Source organism: Natrix helvetica (genome assembly GCF_964273705.1).
Source record: "Natrix helvetica genome assembly, chromosome: 4".
NCBI classification, from domain to species: Eukaryota; Metazoa; Chordata; class Lepidosauria; order Squamata; family Natricidae; genus Natrix; species Natrix helvetica.
Window position 1 is genome coordinate 97,829,965 of NC_138550.1, and position 18,643 is coordinate 97,848,607.

At 38.9% G+C, this 18,643-nt stretch overlaps 1 protein-coding gene across 5 annotated transcripts in view; it reads left to right on the forward strand.

The window, feature by feature from the left end:
- Positions 1-575: 575 nt before the first annotated feature.
- Positions 576-18,643, forward strand: part of DSP (desmoplakin) — a 48,353-nt gene continuing 30,285 nt past the window's right edge. For 2 of the 5 annotated variants that reach the window (XM_081950775.1, XM_081950776.1), the window contains exons 1-4: positions 1,010-1,753; positions 11,825-11,927; positions 14,960-15,108; positions 16,334-16,505. In XM_081950775.1, coding sequence (XP_081806901.1) covers positions 1,557-1,753; positions 11,825-11,927; positions 14,960-15,108; positions 16,334-16,505 — 621 coding nt within the window. In that variant the 5' untranslated portion in view covers positions 1,010-1,556. Of the gene's footprint in view, positions 658-720; positions 836-964; positions 1,754-11,824; positions 11,928-14,959; positions 15,109-16,333; positions 16,506-18,643 lie in introns of those variants that run through there. The other 3 variants (XM_081950774.1, XM_081950773.1, XM_081950772.1) reach the window with 3 other exon arrangements.

An 18,643-nucleotide genomic window follows, 5' to 3' on the forward strand; every position in this document is an offset into this window, starting at 1 on the left:
TTAAAAATAAAAGCCTAGGCATCCCTCAAGAAAATATTGATAGCAGCTACTTCCTAGAAAGGGAATCCACATTCCTGTGCCTCAAATGGGATCTTTGTTACTGAGGCGTGGTTGGAGAGTATATAGCAACATAAATTTTCCTTTAACATTTTTTTATTTTTAAACATACAAATGCAAAAACATAGACATAGACTACATTTATAGCACACACTGGAACTTCTTAGAGCAGTTTAAAATCGGTACATACATACATCTTTACAATGTTTTCCCCCCTAATATGTTTCACTTAAATTTCGCAATTTCTAACCCGGAAATTTCCTTTTATTGACCCCGAGATGCGGGTAGGAACACCGCGTACCTGTGTTCGCGGGGGAGCTGCTGAGGCTGCAGCAGAGGGGGAAAAAAAGAGGCTGTGGGGATGCGATCCCCTCGTTTCCACTGTGGGGCAGCTGGCTAGCCGGAGGTTCATAATCCCGCTCCCTTCCTTGTGAAGCGGACGTGTCCCCCCACTTCCCAGCTTTTGGTGAAACACTCGCCTCGGGATAAAAGCGCGCGCCACACTATAACTGGGATCCACTCCGCCCGGAAGTCCCAATTGCATTGCCAGGCGCTCGGGAGAGCCATTATTCCCCATTCTTCAACCCTCAGCGGGAAAGAGTGAGTCTCCACTTTAAGTAGGCTTTCTCCCGCGGGAGCCCAGCCCTCCTCACTTGCCCCCCCCCCAGCCAGACTCCCTTGTCAAGGGCAGAAGGCCACCAGGGGGGAAACGAAAGCGAGGACGTAGTTGCGCGCGGGGCGTTGGCTTCCACCTAAGCCTTTGGGTTGGGTAAGCCAGGTAAAGGCGCAGAGGCGGCGGCCCAGGAAGACTGTCTCTCTCTCTCTCTTTCTCTCTCCGGCAGCCTCTCGTTTTATGTCTCTGGCTCGACGGGAGGGGAGGGGGTGGACAAAGGAAGAGGACCGGAATGAACCGGAGGGCGGTGGTTCCACGCCCAGGCTTGTTAGTTCAAAAAGATTCCCAAACTTTGCGGCTTCGACCTTCCTTCCTGCCTGTAGGGAGGAGACTGGCTGATCTCCTCCTCCTCCTTCGCCGCCACCACCACCCGTAAAGCCGCCGCTTGGTTTTCTTCTCACCTGGACGCCACTGGGACCTGCCTTCTTTTTCTTTCTCCCCCGAACAGCTAGTCTTTTTAGCTTATTTCTCTTTTGCCTTTAGCCCCCCCCCCCCGCTCTCACTTTTTGTATACCTGTCCCGGCTTCCTCTCCCCCCCTCCCTGACCGCCCCCTCCCCCCTTTTCAGGCCAGCTGCCTCTCTTTCTGCATTCCTTAAAAGGGAACTAATTTGGGTTTCGCGCTGCTCGCTCGTTTTTTGCTTTTGCCAGAAGTGGGGAGAAAGAAAGAGGAAAAGAAAGGGGGGAAGGGGGAAAGCAACTAGAATACAGCCCTTCTCCAGGACAGCTCTCTCTCTCCGGTTCCGTCGGTGCCGAGTTGATGCTTTGCTTGTGACCTGGCTCTTCTCTTCCTTCTCCGAGGCTTGAGCTAAAACCCAGCTTTTCAAGATGAGCATAAATGGATCCCATCCCAGGCTCAACACCTTGGGCAGGATGGTCCGAGCGGAGTCCGGCCCGGATATGCGCTACGACGCGAACTCCCACATGATGATGGCAGGCGGCGGCGGGGGAAGCAGCCATTCTCATAAACAAATGTATTACGTCCAGAAAAGCTACGTCGGGGACATCAACTCGGAAGGATATACGTAAGTGCAAAACAATACCTCGCGTTTCTACCTCTCCTGGTGCGTCCACCTATGCCTAGATTTTTCTTCTTCTTTCTCTTTGCAAATAAATAGAGTTGCCCCTGTTAAGGAGGAACGGACACAATGGGCAGCTCTAGTTGATTGCTAAAACCTGCAGTTGCTTCCTGGCGTATAAATTACCGTGCTGATTAAGCTATGTATCTGTGTGTAGAAAGAAGATCTAGTTACAATTCATTGTATCCTCTGTTTCCGCACTCCTCCTCTTATGGGGAAGTTACTCTGCATTTGGACTTTTAAGAGAATGGAGAAGATTATTTCCTATGATACCTTAAGAAAAGGCTCAGGACAGAGTTCAGAGGTGTTCTGCTTGCAACTTTTGATAATGTAATGGCTCTTGGCAGGCTGTAGCTTTGGGTTATGGCTATTGAATTGTAGGATAAAGGAGAGCTCAGATGGATGATTCACCCATCATTACAGTATCTTGTGGGATTAAAACTAATAGTTTTAACTTTGTGGACAGCATAAAGTTTTCTGATGAGTAATGTCCTTTTTGCTTGCATGGTTGTGAGTACTATCCTTTTGATAATGGAATTGCTGTGTATCAAGTTTAAGGCTGGAAATTTGTTTTGTGCTTTCACAAAACAGAGAGTTGAACAAAAGAATAGATTCACTTTTGTTGATCCACTAGGAAAGATTTTTCAAAGATTATTTGTATCCTTGAGGGGAAAAAGTGTAACACTGCTTCATGTGCCTCGTTTTTCCTGTTGTGGAGACAGCATGCTGCCTAGGAAGCAGCATGCAGTTATAAACTATGTATAATTGAAAAGCACAATACAGGCTGTGTTGCAAACAAACATGTCCTACTTAGCAGGAGCAGATATTGACCTTGACTCTTCCTTTATTGTATACTTTGTACATATTACCCTCTCTAGATAGTTGTTATATGATAACAAGGAGCGTTCACATGCATATACAATACAATACAATACAATACAAAAGCAGAGTTGGAAGGGACCTTGGAGGTCTTCTAGTCCAACCCCCTTCCTAGGCAGGGAACCCTATACAGTTTCAGACAAATGGCTATCCAACATCTTCTTAAAGACTTCCAGTGTTGGGGCATTCACAACTTCTGGAGGCAACTTCTGTTCCATTGATTAATTGTTCTAACTGTCAGGAAATTTCTCCTCAGTTCTAAGTTGATTCTCTCCTTGATTAGTTTGATATGAGAGAAGGCAAGGCATGTATAAGTAACATATGTCAAGTATTTGAGATTCTGTCTGATTTCCGACACCTAAACTGTTTCTAGAGAAAGATTATCATGAATAGTAGCCCATTGGTCTGGTTTATGTACTATTTATTTCACTTGATTAGCAAGGCTTGTTTTCACTGGTATGACACATTGGCAAAACTAGCAAATAATACTTGAGATTAAAAACTGACTGCCTTTATAAAGGTGTGAATCTTGGCTTCTGCTTTTCTAAATTAGTAGTTGATTTTGTCATCCAGGTTTCTTTTCAGATGCACCTTCTTTTTTGTTTGATGGGGCTCAATAGAGATTTTTTGTCTTTGAGTAACAAAATTGGAAAGCTTCTTTTAGCTACTTCCATTTTGTGTCCCGTCTATCTCATAGCATTGCTGTGATTGATTACGTAATGTAGCACTCTAGCAGTGTTGATAAACTATTAAAGGAAGTTAAGAATGTTGATTCTTAATTCCAACTGTGTGAACCACTAAAGCACAAATTTACAAAGTACACTTTAAAAGAGACCTATTTATATTTCAAAATTAAATCTCCCCTTTGTGGATGGCATACATTCAAAGGCAACTGATAAAACATGCTTATTTTTAATCTCTTACTGCATTTAATGTTTGGGAAGTAATTCCTTTCTCAACCCTCCCTCCTTTTCTTTGTAAAATTTATTTCTAGTACTCAGTATTTTTTTTTCCTTCATGGATCTGGGTGTGGACAATTTATTAACTATGTAGACTCTAGATTTATTGTTAATTTACTATAGATTAGCTTTCATTGAATACTTACCTTGGTATACATTGATAGTATGGTTGTTGAAATATTCTCTTTTGATTATGTTTGAGCATATTGAGACGATGTAGAAACCTTTGGTGTAGTTCATCAGGCTAGAAACTGGGAGGGGGTGATTGTGATTTCTACTTCCATTTTAGGCACAAAGCCAGCTGAGTGACCTTGGGCTAGCCTAGTCATTCTCTTTCAGCTTTAGAAAGGAGGCAATAGCAACTTCTGAAAAACTGCAGAAACTAGTCCTGGCAGTTGTCAGGAATCAAAACTGACTCAAAGGCGCACACACAAACGCACACAATTAACTCTAGTTAATCATCATTGGTAATAACCCTATCATTGGTACAATAATATTTATGGCTGTGCTCTATATTTAATACTCTTCAGAGTATTAACCCAGCCTAGCTTGGAAACTATTATGCAGAAACATTCAGCAAAATCAGTACATTTTATAAGCATACATCTCCATGGATTCAGAATAAGTAGAAATTTAATAGCTTTAACATCCTTCCAGTTTCAGATACAGTGAATAAAATTTTTGTCTGCTGAATTTCTGTCATTTAATTGTTAAAAACAAAAAGAACTCTACAGAAATTGTGTGAATTAAATTAAAATTAGATGCCAGAAGTTGAGAATGGAGGCAGCACATCTGGAAAGAGAAACCAGTTTTTTAAAATGCAATTTGAACAACTTTTTTCATGCAAAAATGAATGGAATTGCTTAGGTGTGTACAGTATGTATGTATGTATGTATGTATATAGGCATACCAGGGGTTGTAACACAAATACATACATACATACATACATACATACATACATACATACATACATACATACATACATACATATATCCTTATTTCAGACATTAATAGTTATATATTTTCCTTTTTGGTTATTTTCTTTATTTTCTTAAGTGTATTTTTTGCCTGCAATAATATCAGTATGTAGTTTTTGTTACTGTGTTCATCTTCTCTGGCTACCATACTTTGTTCAATTCTTAGGAAAGTATCATTCTTCAACATTAGGCATTTGCAAATCGTAACATTTGAGAAAGTTTGCATATTGAAACATAGAAGTACTGGCACATATATTTCTGAATGCAAACTATTTGTTCATCAAAGTTTCAGCAGACTTGCCTGTGAGGTTAAGGTCTGGTTTTCTTAACTTTTTTTGTCTATTTTTGGTTGTTTGTCTTCCAGCTTCTAACTTACTGAAATGACAGTGCCAGCCTCTCCCACCCCCAAGGGTGGGAGAGAGGGTGGGAGAGATATCTGTCTGTTCTCAGCTTCTCAATTGTGGGAATCTAGGAATAAGTTTCATTGATAAGGAATGGAAAATGCAAATGGAATGGTTAGTGATTAACTCCACACTTTGCAAAAAGCTTCTCACCAGCCAATGCTCCTTTATCACTCTTTTTCTTCTTGCACTCATTGTAAAGCATTTTATCTCAGAAAAGCTACTATCTAGCTTGCTTTCTCCAGTATCAGGCATGAGGGATGGGTGGTGTGTATGTTTTCCCCTTCCTCTCTCTACTGGACACTCACTTGTCTGAGATTGTATAGGTTCTCCTGCTTGAACAGGGGGCTGGACTAGGAGATCTCCAAGGTCCCTTCCAGCTCTATTCTAAGATTCTCTCCTTCTGTAATTGTGTTTTTCTTCTCCTTTCCCTGTGCAGAGCAGGGAGTATAAACTGCCTTCAAGGCAACAGTGCCAATCTCTCCTTACCAAGATCAACTCCCAGAAAGCCAATAGAATTTGCCAATAGAAACAATTTCAATTGATGGAATCCAGAGGACGATGATTGTGTCTCCCCAGTTAATGTTTGCCTACAAAAATCTTATATGGTCTATCAAGCCCTCTGGAACAGATTGTGAGAGCTTTCAAAGGAGGGGGGCAGGGGAAATTTAGTATCACAAAATTAATAGATTTTTTTTCAAGCAATATTGGATGTTGCTTTTTGAAATTCTTACACCTCTATATGCAAAGTCATTTTCATGTTGCTTATTAAGTGTGGAAAAGTAGTGGTAAGATTTAATTTGTTATTAAATTTGGGTTGCATTTGTTTGTAAAACATAATTTCTAATTCCTTAATGTATCAATGTTTAAAATAAGGGTAAGAATTTATTATAAGGCAAGGCTGTCCTTTAAATGTCTTTTATATACCACATGCATTTAAATCTATCGGTGAACTTACTTGCAGAGACAAGTAAAATACAGGTAGCAGTCTGTACAGTCATACAAAGACTAGAATTACAACTTCATTTTTTTTAAAAAAAATCCTTGTTAATTCTTTTTTCCCTTATTTCCAAAGGCTTGTTCTTGGGGCAGGGCAGGGCAGGGCAAAGCAGGGCAGGGCAGACTATGTGAACAAATGCAACCAGTATGTTTCTTAATGAAAATGACTGCTACACCATCACAATTCCAAGATGAGAATAAGGAGTGTCCCATAATACCATGACTAATGAAAAGATCACTTGATAAAAAAAACAGAGCATGCAACCTGATTGCCAAGCATAATCAGATGTAAAGAGCTAATAATTGTAGGTGGGTTTGTGCAGGTGGGGGAGACTAAAAGCAATTAAAAAGTAAATAACTAGGATGTTTCAGCTGTTCATTAAAAAACTGTAAAACGACCCCTCTTTAAGACAGTTAGGACGTAAGTGAGATATTGTACAGTTTGGTGTGCAGAATTGGTACATCTGAGCAAGTACAGGTGTCAATAGCTGTGCTGATCCTTCATAAATTGAGTTGTGCAAGTGGCACATTACAAAATGAATGAATCAAACGTGTTATAGCTAATTAGGTTGCTATGCAAAGAAGTCATGCCCAGATACTAGTCTGCTAAGCTTAGACCATGGTCAAAAGTTATCATGGCATAAATTCTCCCAAATGTCCAAATGATACTGGTTAAGTATTATTTCAGTGCTAATCTTGGCTAATATTAGAAGGTTCTGAGTCTGTTTGATTGTCATTCTGAGTCAAGTCATAGCTTAATTCTGAGTGTATCTATTTCCATCTGCTCCTGCCGCCGCCCCCCCCTTTAAAATCCCTACAGTTTGCTTCAGCTAGCGATTTCTGTTGGTATATTATCTGAATACAGAATGTACATCCAGCTTCTGCTAATTAGAAAATTAACCTACATAGCTTTAGAAAAATAATTATGTCTCAGCATAATTATTTATCTCATCATTTTCATGAGCGTACGATTATTAGTCTTTGTTTTTTTCTTCAAAAAAACTTAACAGTTGCTTCTATGATTGCAAGTTCTTAACATGTAACCTTGACTTGGAATAGTGCTATTAGACTCTGTTTTGGCAATCTCAGGTATCTGGATAATGCCATCTTGCATTTGTAAAAGGAAGAAAGGTTTTAGTCCTTGTTGCCAATTCAGAATTCTATTTGTGATAAGGAAATAGATGGTAATGTAGGAAACTTAATAAGAAATATATTGAGATAAATAATATATATATATAAATTATGAGAATAAATACAGTATTGAATGGCCGCAAATTTGAGGCTGATTTATTTCATATTCGCATGTGCATGGTAACAAACTCTGAAATTTAAAAGAACAAACCAAGAATAAGCATAATAAAACAGCTTATAAGCTATGAAAGGATGTTAAAGTCTTGCAGGAAATGGGGTGAAGAAAGTTTTTGCCTGGTACTGAAATGACAGTCAAGTAAAATATTAGAGACTCTGCTTTTAGAAGTCTTTCTACAGCCAACCAGTAGCACTTCCCAAAATTAATGTTTTGCCTTCAGGCTTTTGAGTAAATTACAGGTTCACCTCTATCCATTTATCTTTCTTGATGCTGCCTCTTATTCTTTTCCCTAGTACTGTACTGTAGATGACAATGTGATTTAGAAGAATAGCTTGTAATTGTAATGAGATGGCTGCTGTATCATTTGCAAAATATGATAAAATATTAAATACTAAAACATGTTAAAAGTTTTTGCACTAAAGTGATGGTAAAGTGATAGTAGATCTGCAACAGGTGTTACACCTGCACCATTTATCACTTGATGACTATTCATTAATAAATGCAATATGCGAGCTCAGATGCTTTCTCTGGATAAAATTATTCTGTTTGACTGATAGGCTGAAGATTCATTCAATAAGTTTTCTGATTAAAAAAAACCAAATCCAAAGTATACTAATCCAATGCTTTCCAATTGTTTGGAACTACCAGAATTCCTGACTTCTGTTATTCATTCAGTACAAGTGGATCTTTCTTTTTAAGCCACAATACAATGTAGCTTAATAATACAAATGGATATGGTGGCTAATAGGCTGAATTAGATCTGGAAAGTAATACTTTCTTAAAAATTGAAAAAAAACTTATTTAGTTTATTTATTACAGTCAATTTATTTATTTATTACCTATGCATAAAACACATTGCATACAAAAAAAATTAATTAGATGAAGGTATCAATCAAACTGCTGCATATCTGGTGCATTACATGACAAAATTTGGCTACACTTAATGCAGTAGAGTGATTTGAGCCTGAAAATAAGAGATTGTATTCAGAAGAACCAGGAAAGTTAGTTGAATATAAAGTTAAGAGCTCATAATGTCAGTGTAAAACAAACACTCTAACAAGGCACATTTGATGTTTTCAATGGCTTCATTACATTGGTATAGTCTTAATTTGACTGAGGAAGTCTTTATTTGAATAGCATAGTCTTGATTTGAATTCCCTCTAAAACCATTGATGAGAGTTCAACAAACATGCCAACATTAAGGTTCATCTTAGTAAATTTGTTTAGATATCTAGCATGTGTGAAAACTGCATCGAAATATATCTTCAGGGAGGAGCCTCAGTCTGAGTGACTATCAAGTTATCTTGAGGCATTGCCTGGCTGCCTCTACCAGAGGTCATATTCAGCAGATTCTGACCAGTTCTGGAGAACCGGTAGTGGAAATTTTGAGTAGGTCGATGAACTGGTAAATACCACCTCTAACTGGGCCCACCCCCATCTATTCTCTGCCTCCCGAGTCCCAGCTGATCAGGAGGAAATAGCGATTTGCAGGAACCTTCCCCTGCATGTGTATTTGTATTAAAGAAGAGTAGCAGTTTTTAATTTATTGCCTTGGCAATAAAGGAAGTAAAATTATCAGAAAGGACCACAGGAGTTAGGGGGAGATCTGCCAAGGAGAAGAAAAGTTTAATTCAGTCTGTGAAAATATGTACCCAGGCATTGGAATTAATCTTACTGACCCCACCTGGTGATATTGGACTATATTTGAAATACAATATGAGACTTAAAATATTTCCTGAAAGAACTTAGACTGAAACTCTTCCAAGATGGCAGAAGAAATATATGAATCTAATTGGATGCCAAATAATAATTATTTTCTTGGCCTAGGTGGGAATATACTTTGCTGTCTTGTAAAAGAAAGTTTATGGACTTATAGCAGACCTTTGGGCTTTTTGCATTATGTGATCCATATATATACATCCTACATGCGGTTGTGACATGAAACACAACACCGTAACACTTTAATGAGTAAAGTATCTTCTCAAGTGGATGATTGTTTACTTTCCAAACATATGTTTTAGGGTGTTTAGCACATCCAACATCTTGGTTTATTGTAGTGAATTTCTAGGGTTTCGAGTGGCAGTATTCAGCCAGTACCTTCAATGCTCTTTTTAGGCTACTATAGGTTTGGGCAAACAGAACTACATCATCTGTCTGTAAGAGGATTGCTATATATTTTTCTGCCAGTTGCAGGATACTTTCCTGCATTAAATGTTTTAATAACAAATTCTTCCATTTGGGAGATGCCTGAGCCTGTTTTAGAGCTCTGATCTTACCATGGAGGTACTATATGGTTTGTCATTTGGAGTACCTCGCCTACATCTAGCTAGTGCTGACTTGCAACTCAGGATGACTGTATTGTGGAAAAGCAGCCCAAGCAAGTGTTCTTTGTTCTTTCAGCATAACAAAATATCTGTTTTAAATAAAAGAGCAAGTGTCTTTTTGCCACTGTTACTGTACTAGACAACATTCTACTCTATTTAGCTTTTCTAAATAAAAATTTAGAATGGCATCCAAAATGTATTTTAAGCTTCATAGCTGGGAATAATATTCTAGTGGATAATTCCAAAGGATGGCACTCTTGCAAATGTGCTGTTCTATTTTTATCTCCTTTACTTCGAAAATCCTAAGAAAAAGATTAATATTACTCCAGCATTTGCATCTATAACAATTGTACAATATGGTAGAATGAATCTGAAGGTAGGATCCACAGATGGGTGAATTTCGGACACAGGACTACTACAACTACAACTCTTGTTTGCAAATTTGACTATGTCATTTTGCAGTCAAAGTCAGTTTTACCTGGAAAATGAGGCACAGTAAAACCCTTTCCATGTTATTTTAATCAGTATGAATATGTACATTACTCTCAAAAACATTTTAAACTGTGTTGTGCCCTTCAGAGTCTCCTTCGTATCACAACTTTCTGTATGGTGCTTTGGTCTCCTAATATAGTTTTTCTTAATTGGAGTCCCTTAAGCTCTCTGGGTCTTAATTCTCAGAAATTCCCTAGCTAGCATGGCTGGTGGCAAGGAATTCTGGAAAGAGAAATTGCTGGCTTATATATTACATTTTTACTTGCTTGAATAGGCAAAGTTTTCATTTTTAGAAAAGAATGACAGAAAAATTCCTCATGAAAGGATCTCCACCACATGACCGTTTCACTAACAAATGAAATCCAAAACAATCTATAGATCGTTTCAAATCCCACCATCAGCTTATTTTGCGAGCTTGCACGGGGTGTGTTCAGTGTTGGCAAATTTCTGATGGCTGTTCCTTTACAACCAAACATTATAATAGAGCCTTAGTCTCTTATACAAAGTACCTCACCAAAAGGTCAATTATCAGAGTCTGGAAAGGCAGTCTGATTTTGGAGATTGCTTAAGACAAATTGCCAGATGAGATTTATAATAGTTTAAAAAAAGGTGAGGAGATTTCAGAGAGCTGATCTGAACTTCCATCATATGACCTGAGGCTTATAACATACCTATTTTGTCCCTGACATTTAGGGCACATACGTCCCATGGCCAAACTAAAAATTCATTTGCAGTAATGGAACAAATGAAACTTTTGCTCCTGGTTCCCCACCTTACCCTCTTGTAATATGCTTTTAGGAGAAAACTGTACAACTGGGAGTGGGAAACCTTTGTGTTGATAAACTGCAAACTATTCAGGAATCTGAATATATATATAAACATGTCTTCCATCTGGGCCTTGTGTCAAATGTGTACTTTGGATGGTGTGACCTTGAAGTTGAAATATTAATTACATATTGTTTTATGGATCCCTTTAATTGAGTTAATTGGGAATGAGTAACAAGATCAAAGGAAGAAACTACCAAGGGTAACAAGAAGTTTTATATATTTGAAATGAGAAACAAGAGCTCCAGCCAAAAAGTTCACAAAAATGCAACTTTTGAGATAGTATTGACTGCTGGAAATATTCTGGGAGGGATTTCCAAAATGAAGCTTTTAGGAAGAGGGGCAAAGAAAACTGCATTTTATACTAGAGATTTAGTTGTGTTATCACACCCTATATGTCATTCCCCCAGCTAATACTTAACACAGTTTTCTTCAACCCAGCATTCTCTAGACTTTAATTCCTTGCAATTCTCTCGCTATATTGACTGGCCAAAGTAGGGGTTAAAGTTCAACACATTGTAAAGATTCAATGGTGAAAGCTGTTTTAAGAACATTCTCTTAAATTTTCTCATCATTTGTATGGATTTGATCTATTGAAAAAAAAAAAACCAATTCACAGCAGGTCAGCTGCTGTAGCATGTTCCCACAGTAGTTTCACAGAGTGCAGACTCAGCATTGTAATACCATGAAAAGGAGTGACCCAAGTATCATCAGGATCTTTCTGAAGTCGAGCAGGTTACAACACTTTAATTTAAATAAGGTGTGTTGTGTTCTTTCGGAAAACACATTTATAATTAATGGTTGATTTCAACAGTGTAATTGGTATTCTCTTTCTCACTCTTGCTCTTTCAGTCAAAATGGAACTGCTACCGTGTCCCGCCGTCAGAACACCATTCAGGACCTTCTGCAAGCTTGCTCGGATTGCCTCATGCGCGCTGAACTCATAGTGCAACCTGTAAGTTGGGAGATGGTATTGCTTCACTATTTTTAATAATAAGTGAACAATGGCACATATTGCAGAAAGTAAATCAACGTGTTACTAAGGAATGCATAAAATGGTAGAACACTTGCTTTATAGTGAAAAAGTTTAGGGTTCATCTTCACACACGGAGTAGCCAAATCTTGCCCTGCTCATTTCAGGTTCTAAAACAGGGGTGTCCAAACTTGGGAACTTTAAGACTTGTGGACTTCAACTCCCAGAATTCCCCAGCCAGCATGGCTGGCTAGGGAATTCTGGGAGTTGAAGTCCACAAGTCTTAAAGTTCCCAAGTTTGGACACCCCTGTTTTAAAAGATTTGGAATAATATCCATTGGGAGGTACCTTGGAATGTTACTATCAGACAAATAGGCCACAAATAGAGAAATTGGTCGGATTCATATATTGGTTATGTAGCATACTTGTGCTCGATTATTGAATAAACCTGAGTTGTATAGGTTCATGTAACACACAAAGTGGTCAACAATGCTTGTGTTACTTCATGCTTGCAAAACCAGTCATAAATTATTTTGCTATTGGACTGCTTCCTACATTAAACATTTTTTTAGATTCCTACATTAATTAACATTAAAATGCCAATTTGTCATGGCATATACATATATTTATCTTTTGATAGCTGCTCTTAAGAAAGAAGAGTGATTTTATTCAATACCTGTTTATTCCTGTAGAGATGCATCATCAATTAAAATTTTAGGTGTGGCTTCTTTTTGAAACCTCCTTCATTGTATACAGAATCCTTTTTTCATGTCTCATTTTCTTTCTTTTTGTCCCCTGAATTTGGTGTTCTGCCAGTTAGCAGCTCCAAGAGAACAGAGAGAGAAAAGAGAGGGGGAGAGAGGAAGGGAGGGGGGAGAGAGAGAGAGGAAGAGAGGGAATAAAAACTTACGAAGAAAAGCTAAATATGACCAAGTTGTCTTCACAGTGGCAAAAGCAATCTTTTCCAGCTGGTCCCTGATTTACAACAGGTAATTTAGTGACTGTTTGAAGTTACAACAGTACTTAAAAAAAGTGACTTAGAACCATTTTTCACACTTATGACCATTACAGCAGCCCCACGGATATGTGATCAAAATTTGGATGTTTGGTAATTGATTCATATTTATGACAGTTGCAATGTCCAGGGGTCATGTTTAATCACCTTTTGTGACCTGTCAAGCAAATTCATTGGAGAAGCTGGACTCACTTAACAACTGGGTTTCTAACTTAACTGCAGCGACTTAGCAACTGTGGCAAGAAAAGTCATAAAATGGAAAGTAACTCACTTAACAAATGTCTCACTTAGCAACAGAAATTTTGGGCTCAATTGCGATCATAATTTGAGGACCACTTGTATAAAGACATTATTTCCAGTCTCTTACTGTATTTACTAGTGATTCACATCATAGAAGTTTTCATACAGTATTAGCGACATTTTGTCTTGAGTTTCTCATTTTGGTTTTCAATCGTCAAGTTTTACCATTGGCAAATCACTCTAGTCTTGATTGCCGAAATGAATAATTATTTTCCTTGAAAAATGTTGGACATGCATCATAGTTGGAACTGCTTTTTGGGATGCAGCGGCAACACTGCACAGTGTGACATTGTTGGAAACTGATTCACCCTGGAACAGAACAAATTTTGAAGGTTGTAGTCCAATTACAAGCAGAATTATTATTATTATTATTATTAAAAAAGTTTTATACAAACAAATTTTCCCCCTTTTAACCCCCCCACCACACAGTGTAAATCTCATACAGATGCTATACCCCCTCCCCTCCCCACAACCCCCCCCAAAATTTTCTCATTCAAATATTATACTAAATACTTTACCCCCTCCCCTCCCCCATCTTAAAATAGATTACTCATTCACGTATTATACCCCCTCACCTCCCAACAAACATAATATAAGTTTCTCTTAAAGTAACAATAGCCCATTAATCCCATCTAAGTTAATTGAACATATATAAATCATAATATAAATTTCTCTTAAAATAACAATATTTCATTAATCCCATCTTCTAGTTTAATTATGCATATATATTACCCCACCCTCCACCCTAACCCACCCCCACCTCCCACTCAACCCCCCCTGACTTCCGCTATACACCACTCTAACAATTCCAAGCAGCCCATGTATTATTTACTCGAATCATCTATCAGTCTAAACATTCTTATCTAAAGGCTACATAATACCTCCTAATCTGATATTTATTCTGTATGTAATCAATCCATTTTACCCATTCCTGTGTATAATCCTCCTGCTTCTGAGCTTTTAAGAAAGCTGAAACTTTTGCCATTTCGGCAAACCCCGCCACCTTCTGAATCCATTGATCAATTGTCGGTAAAAAAAAAATCTTTTTTCCAATGTTGCGCAATCAACAACCTAGCTGCTGTGACCATATGCAAGACCAATTTTGACGAAGCTGCAGTCTTCGAGCGTGTCCCAAGGGAAGCCCCATGTAGAGGGCATTGCAGTAGTCCAGCCAAGACGTCACCAGTGCATGAGTGACCGTGCGTAGGGCATCCCGGTCCAGTAGGGGGCGCAATTGGCGCACCAGGCGAACCTGGTGGAACGCCCCCCTTGCCACGGCTGCCACATGGTCATCCATTGACAGCCGGGCATCTAGGAGGATGTTGCGCTCAAAATGTTGATTTTTAAAAAATATGATAAAAAATTGAAAAGAAAAGTAAAAGAATAGGCAAACATGTATGCAGCCTTACACTTGCTTGCATTGAATTACATTTGTCATTATGGAAACAGCCCTCCCCCCCCCAGCCCCCCAACACATACACATTTGGAGCCTTTTGCTATCTCTTAGTTGCTGATCTTATGTGCATATTTTGGAAAGTCTATTTAGTGCAAATTGCAGTAGCTGTAGTTGTCCAAATTCTGTTCAAAGACATGTGCAGGATATCATAGTAGTCTTTTATTTTTTAGTACTATTGATAAATTGATTTGTGTCTCTGTGTGTGTTGATAGGGTGATTTATGCTTTATTTTAATTGTTTTAGGAACTGAAGTATGGAGAAGGTATCCAAATTAGCAGGAACCGAGAGCTGGAGGACTGCTTTCTTCAGGCAAATGAACACGTGGACATCCTTGAAGGATTGATCAGAGAAATGAGACAAATGGGACAGCCATGTGATCTCTACCAGAAAAGGTATATTTGTACCTAAGAAGTATGACTAGGGTACTGAAGTAGTAGTCTCTGTCACATTGAATAAACAAGTAAATGCATATTGATGATTACATATGGAAGATGGGAGTTATTCTAGGTGATATACCTCTAGAATCATGTGATGCAACCTTTATTTTGCTAGACCCGGGGTGTCAAACTCAAGACCCACGGGCTGGATTCGGCCTGTGGGGTATTTAGATCTGGCCTGTGGGGCCACTCTGGAAAAAGTGAAGGACCGGCCCATGGTGCCTCTGCCATTGAAAAACAGGCTCCCAATCTCCATTTTCAGCTGGGCTGCCTATAAGCCTCTGCCAGTGAAAATGGAGCTTGGGAGGACTGCATACTCCATTTTCATTGGCAGAGGGCTGCAGGAGGCCGTCCCAGCTGAAAACGGAGATTGAGAGTCCATTTTCACTACCAAAGGCACCACAGGTGCCCCTGACACGAGTGACATCAATCTGCCCCCTGCCCCCCCCAGATCAAGCACAACCCTGATATGGCCCTCAATGAAATCGAGTTTGACACCCCTGCGCTAGATGAATAGTAAATTATTCAGATCTCATCTAATGTCAGACTTCCTGGATAGAAAACACAACTAGATAAATTAAATCTACTTGATTGTAAGGCTATATTAATAGAACGTTGCAAGTCTGAAGGGTACAAACGTCCCTCCACTACTTTTAACTGATCAATTAGGACACAGGTCCTTCCTAAGTTTCTTTCTCTGACTATTAAGTGCCTATGGGCTCCTCCCTCTCTTGTCTGGCCATTCCCTAGGCAAGATCTCTTTCCCTCACCCACTAAGATCACCCACACAGTCCATTACACTTGTGTGAATATCAACACTTGAGTAAGACCTGATGCAATGTCTTTCACGAATGTTATAAATTTATGAAGCTGGGCCTCAAATGCACTTCTGAGCTTTGATAAAAGCTATCACAGATGGGTAACCCAAATGTAAAATCAACCAGAAATATTAATACATTTTGAAAGGTATAAACCAGTGTTTCTCAACCTTGGTGACTTTAAGTCCTGTGGACTTCAACTCCTAGAACTCCCCAGCCAGCTGTGCTGGCTGGGGGATTCTGGGAGTTGAAGTCCACAGGACCTAAAGTCGCCAAGGTTGAGAAACACTGGTATAAACTAATCATCAGCAGAGACAAGCAAACTGTATTTCTTCTTCCTTACTGTTACATTTTTCCTTTAGACTGCTTCAACTTCAAGAGCAGATGCGTGCCCTCTACAAAGCTATCAGTGTACCTCGTGTCCGAAGGGCTAGCTCCAAAGGTGGTGGCTACAGCTCTCAGAGTGCCTCAGGTTGGGATGAATACACTAGGCGCGTCACCAGTGAATGTCTGAACTGGATGAGACAGCAGAAGGTAAACTTGAATGAATATAGAAGGACTGTCAGAGCCAGAGGGAGGACTTAAAAGAGGCATCAGTTTAGAATCCTTATTTAGGCACAAGTGAGCTACGTCAACCCCCCGCTCCCCGCTTAAATGTTTTTGACCCTTATCTAACTCTAACCAGGTACTGACTGTTAGTTGAGAAGATTCCTGTGCATTAGCTTTTAGCAATAAATCAGTTAACTTGAACCTTCAACCTGAATACTTAAAAAGGAATGTCTTAATCAAAAAGCTTATTTTCACAGTGCATGTATGAAAAGCAAATTAGAAAATCATTATTCATTCCTTCACTGCTGCCAGTTCTCTCTACAAGATTGGAAGTAGCTGAATATGGAATCTCTGGTCAAGTACAAGCAGGGGATGAAGGAAGGACGTAGATAAGCTAGATGATGTAAAGAAAGAAAGTTAGTATGTACGTCAAGAAACTGCAGAGAAGCCTGCAGAGAAGGAGGGGCTTCTGATGAGAGAGGAATTACAGAAACTTTTCTGCAACATAGTGGAAGAAGAAGAAAAATAATTTTAAAAATGCAGTATCCCAAAGAAAATGTGACTTAGATATCAGTTCATAGCAATTTTCTAAGAGGTGCTCATTGCTTAGAAACTGCCTCTTTGTCCAAGGTAGAGATCTGCTAAAATAAAACAACAGATTGAAGTAAATTTGATATTTTTGATAATCTGAATAGTCTTTACAGAAGAGGTAATAGTAAAATGTTGATTTTCTTGTTGCTGCTTTGTTAAGATATAGATTCTGCCAAAGCCTAGTGTTCTGATATAATTACAGTTCTCTTGAACTATAATTCAAGTATAATTCAAATGTAGAGTCATCTACATTAATATAATGGCTGGAGATAGGGAAATAAGTGTTCCCACACTAATATGAAATCTCTTGAATGAAAGGATGCTTGCATTAATTCATCTTCATAAAACTCTACCATCTGTTCTTCTTACATTCTTATAAAGATACTTTCGATGAAGGGGAAAAACAGTTTTCAACTGTGTGTGTGAGACAATTTTCATCTGAAATTTAATGTGGAAAGAAAACATTAAGTTGCTACATAAGAAAAATCTTCTTCTTCCCTTAAACATTTCGAGGAAAAAAAACGAAATTTATTTAAAAATGTATTGGAGCATTTCAAACTTTGTAGCAAAAACAGACTGCTTTTCCTAGTGTTTGGAAGCCTGTTATAAATAGGCATTTTGAGCCAGTTGTATGCAGCTTCCTTATCTTATCTCATACTGACCTTCTCTGGCTTAATATTCTGTCTGCAAAGCTGAGCTCCAGTGAGCCAAAGTAATACTTACTCTTGTAACTGCAATACGTGGGAAATTCTTCCCTGTAGCCCTAGCAGGCTTGCTAGTGTTTAGTTTTATTTTCCAGTTGGCTTGCAGATAGGAGACCTGTGAGCTAAGCACCTGGATCAGGTTTCTCTGAGAGGAATGGAAGCTGGAATGGAGCCACCCTTTTGTAGTTCTGCAGTGATGCTTGTTTTAACTTGCTGCTACTTTGACTAAAACAAAGCTGAAAAGAAGAAGGTGAAAGTCCTATGTAACTTTCAGGAAGCTAATAACCTAAATTGGCATTGTTTGCCAGAATTGTTCCAGCATGAGTTAAGCATAGGTGTGGCTCAAGAGGGTGAATATTGTAGCATTACACTACTGGCATGATGTCTCATAAAGACTTTTTTTTAAAAAAATGTTCTTATATCATTCTAGACAAACATGTCTCAGTGGCTAAGACGCTTGTCCATCAGAAAGGTCTGCAGTTCGGTGGTTCAAATCCCTAGCGCCGCGTAACAGATTGAGCTCCTGAGTTGTCCCAGCTTCTGCCAAACTAGCAGTTCGAAAGCATGTAAAAATGCAAGTAGAAAAATAGGAACCACCTTTGGTGGGAAGGTAACAGCGTTCCGTGCGCCTTTGGCGTTTAGTCATGCCGGTCACATGACCACGGAGATGTCTTTGGACAGCGTTGGCTCTTTTGCTTTGAAACGGAGCACCGCCCCCTCGAGTCTAGAATTACTAGCACATATGTACGAGGGGAACCTTTACCTTTACATTGTCATTCTAGAACAGCATCTCCTAAAAGGCCTCCAAATATAAAGTAGGGGGAAAGA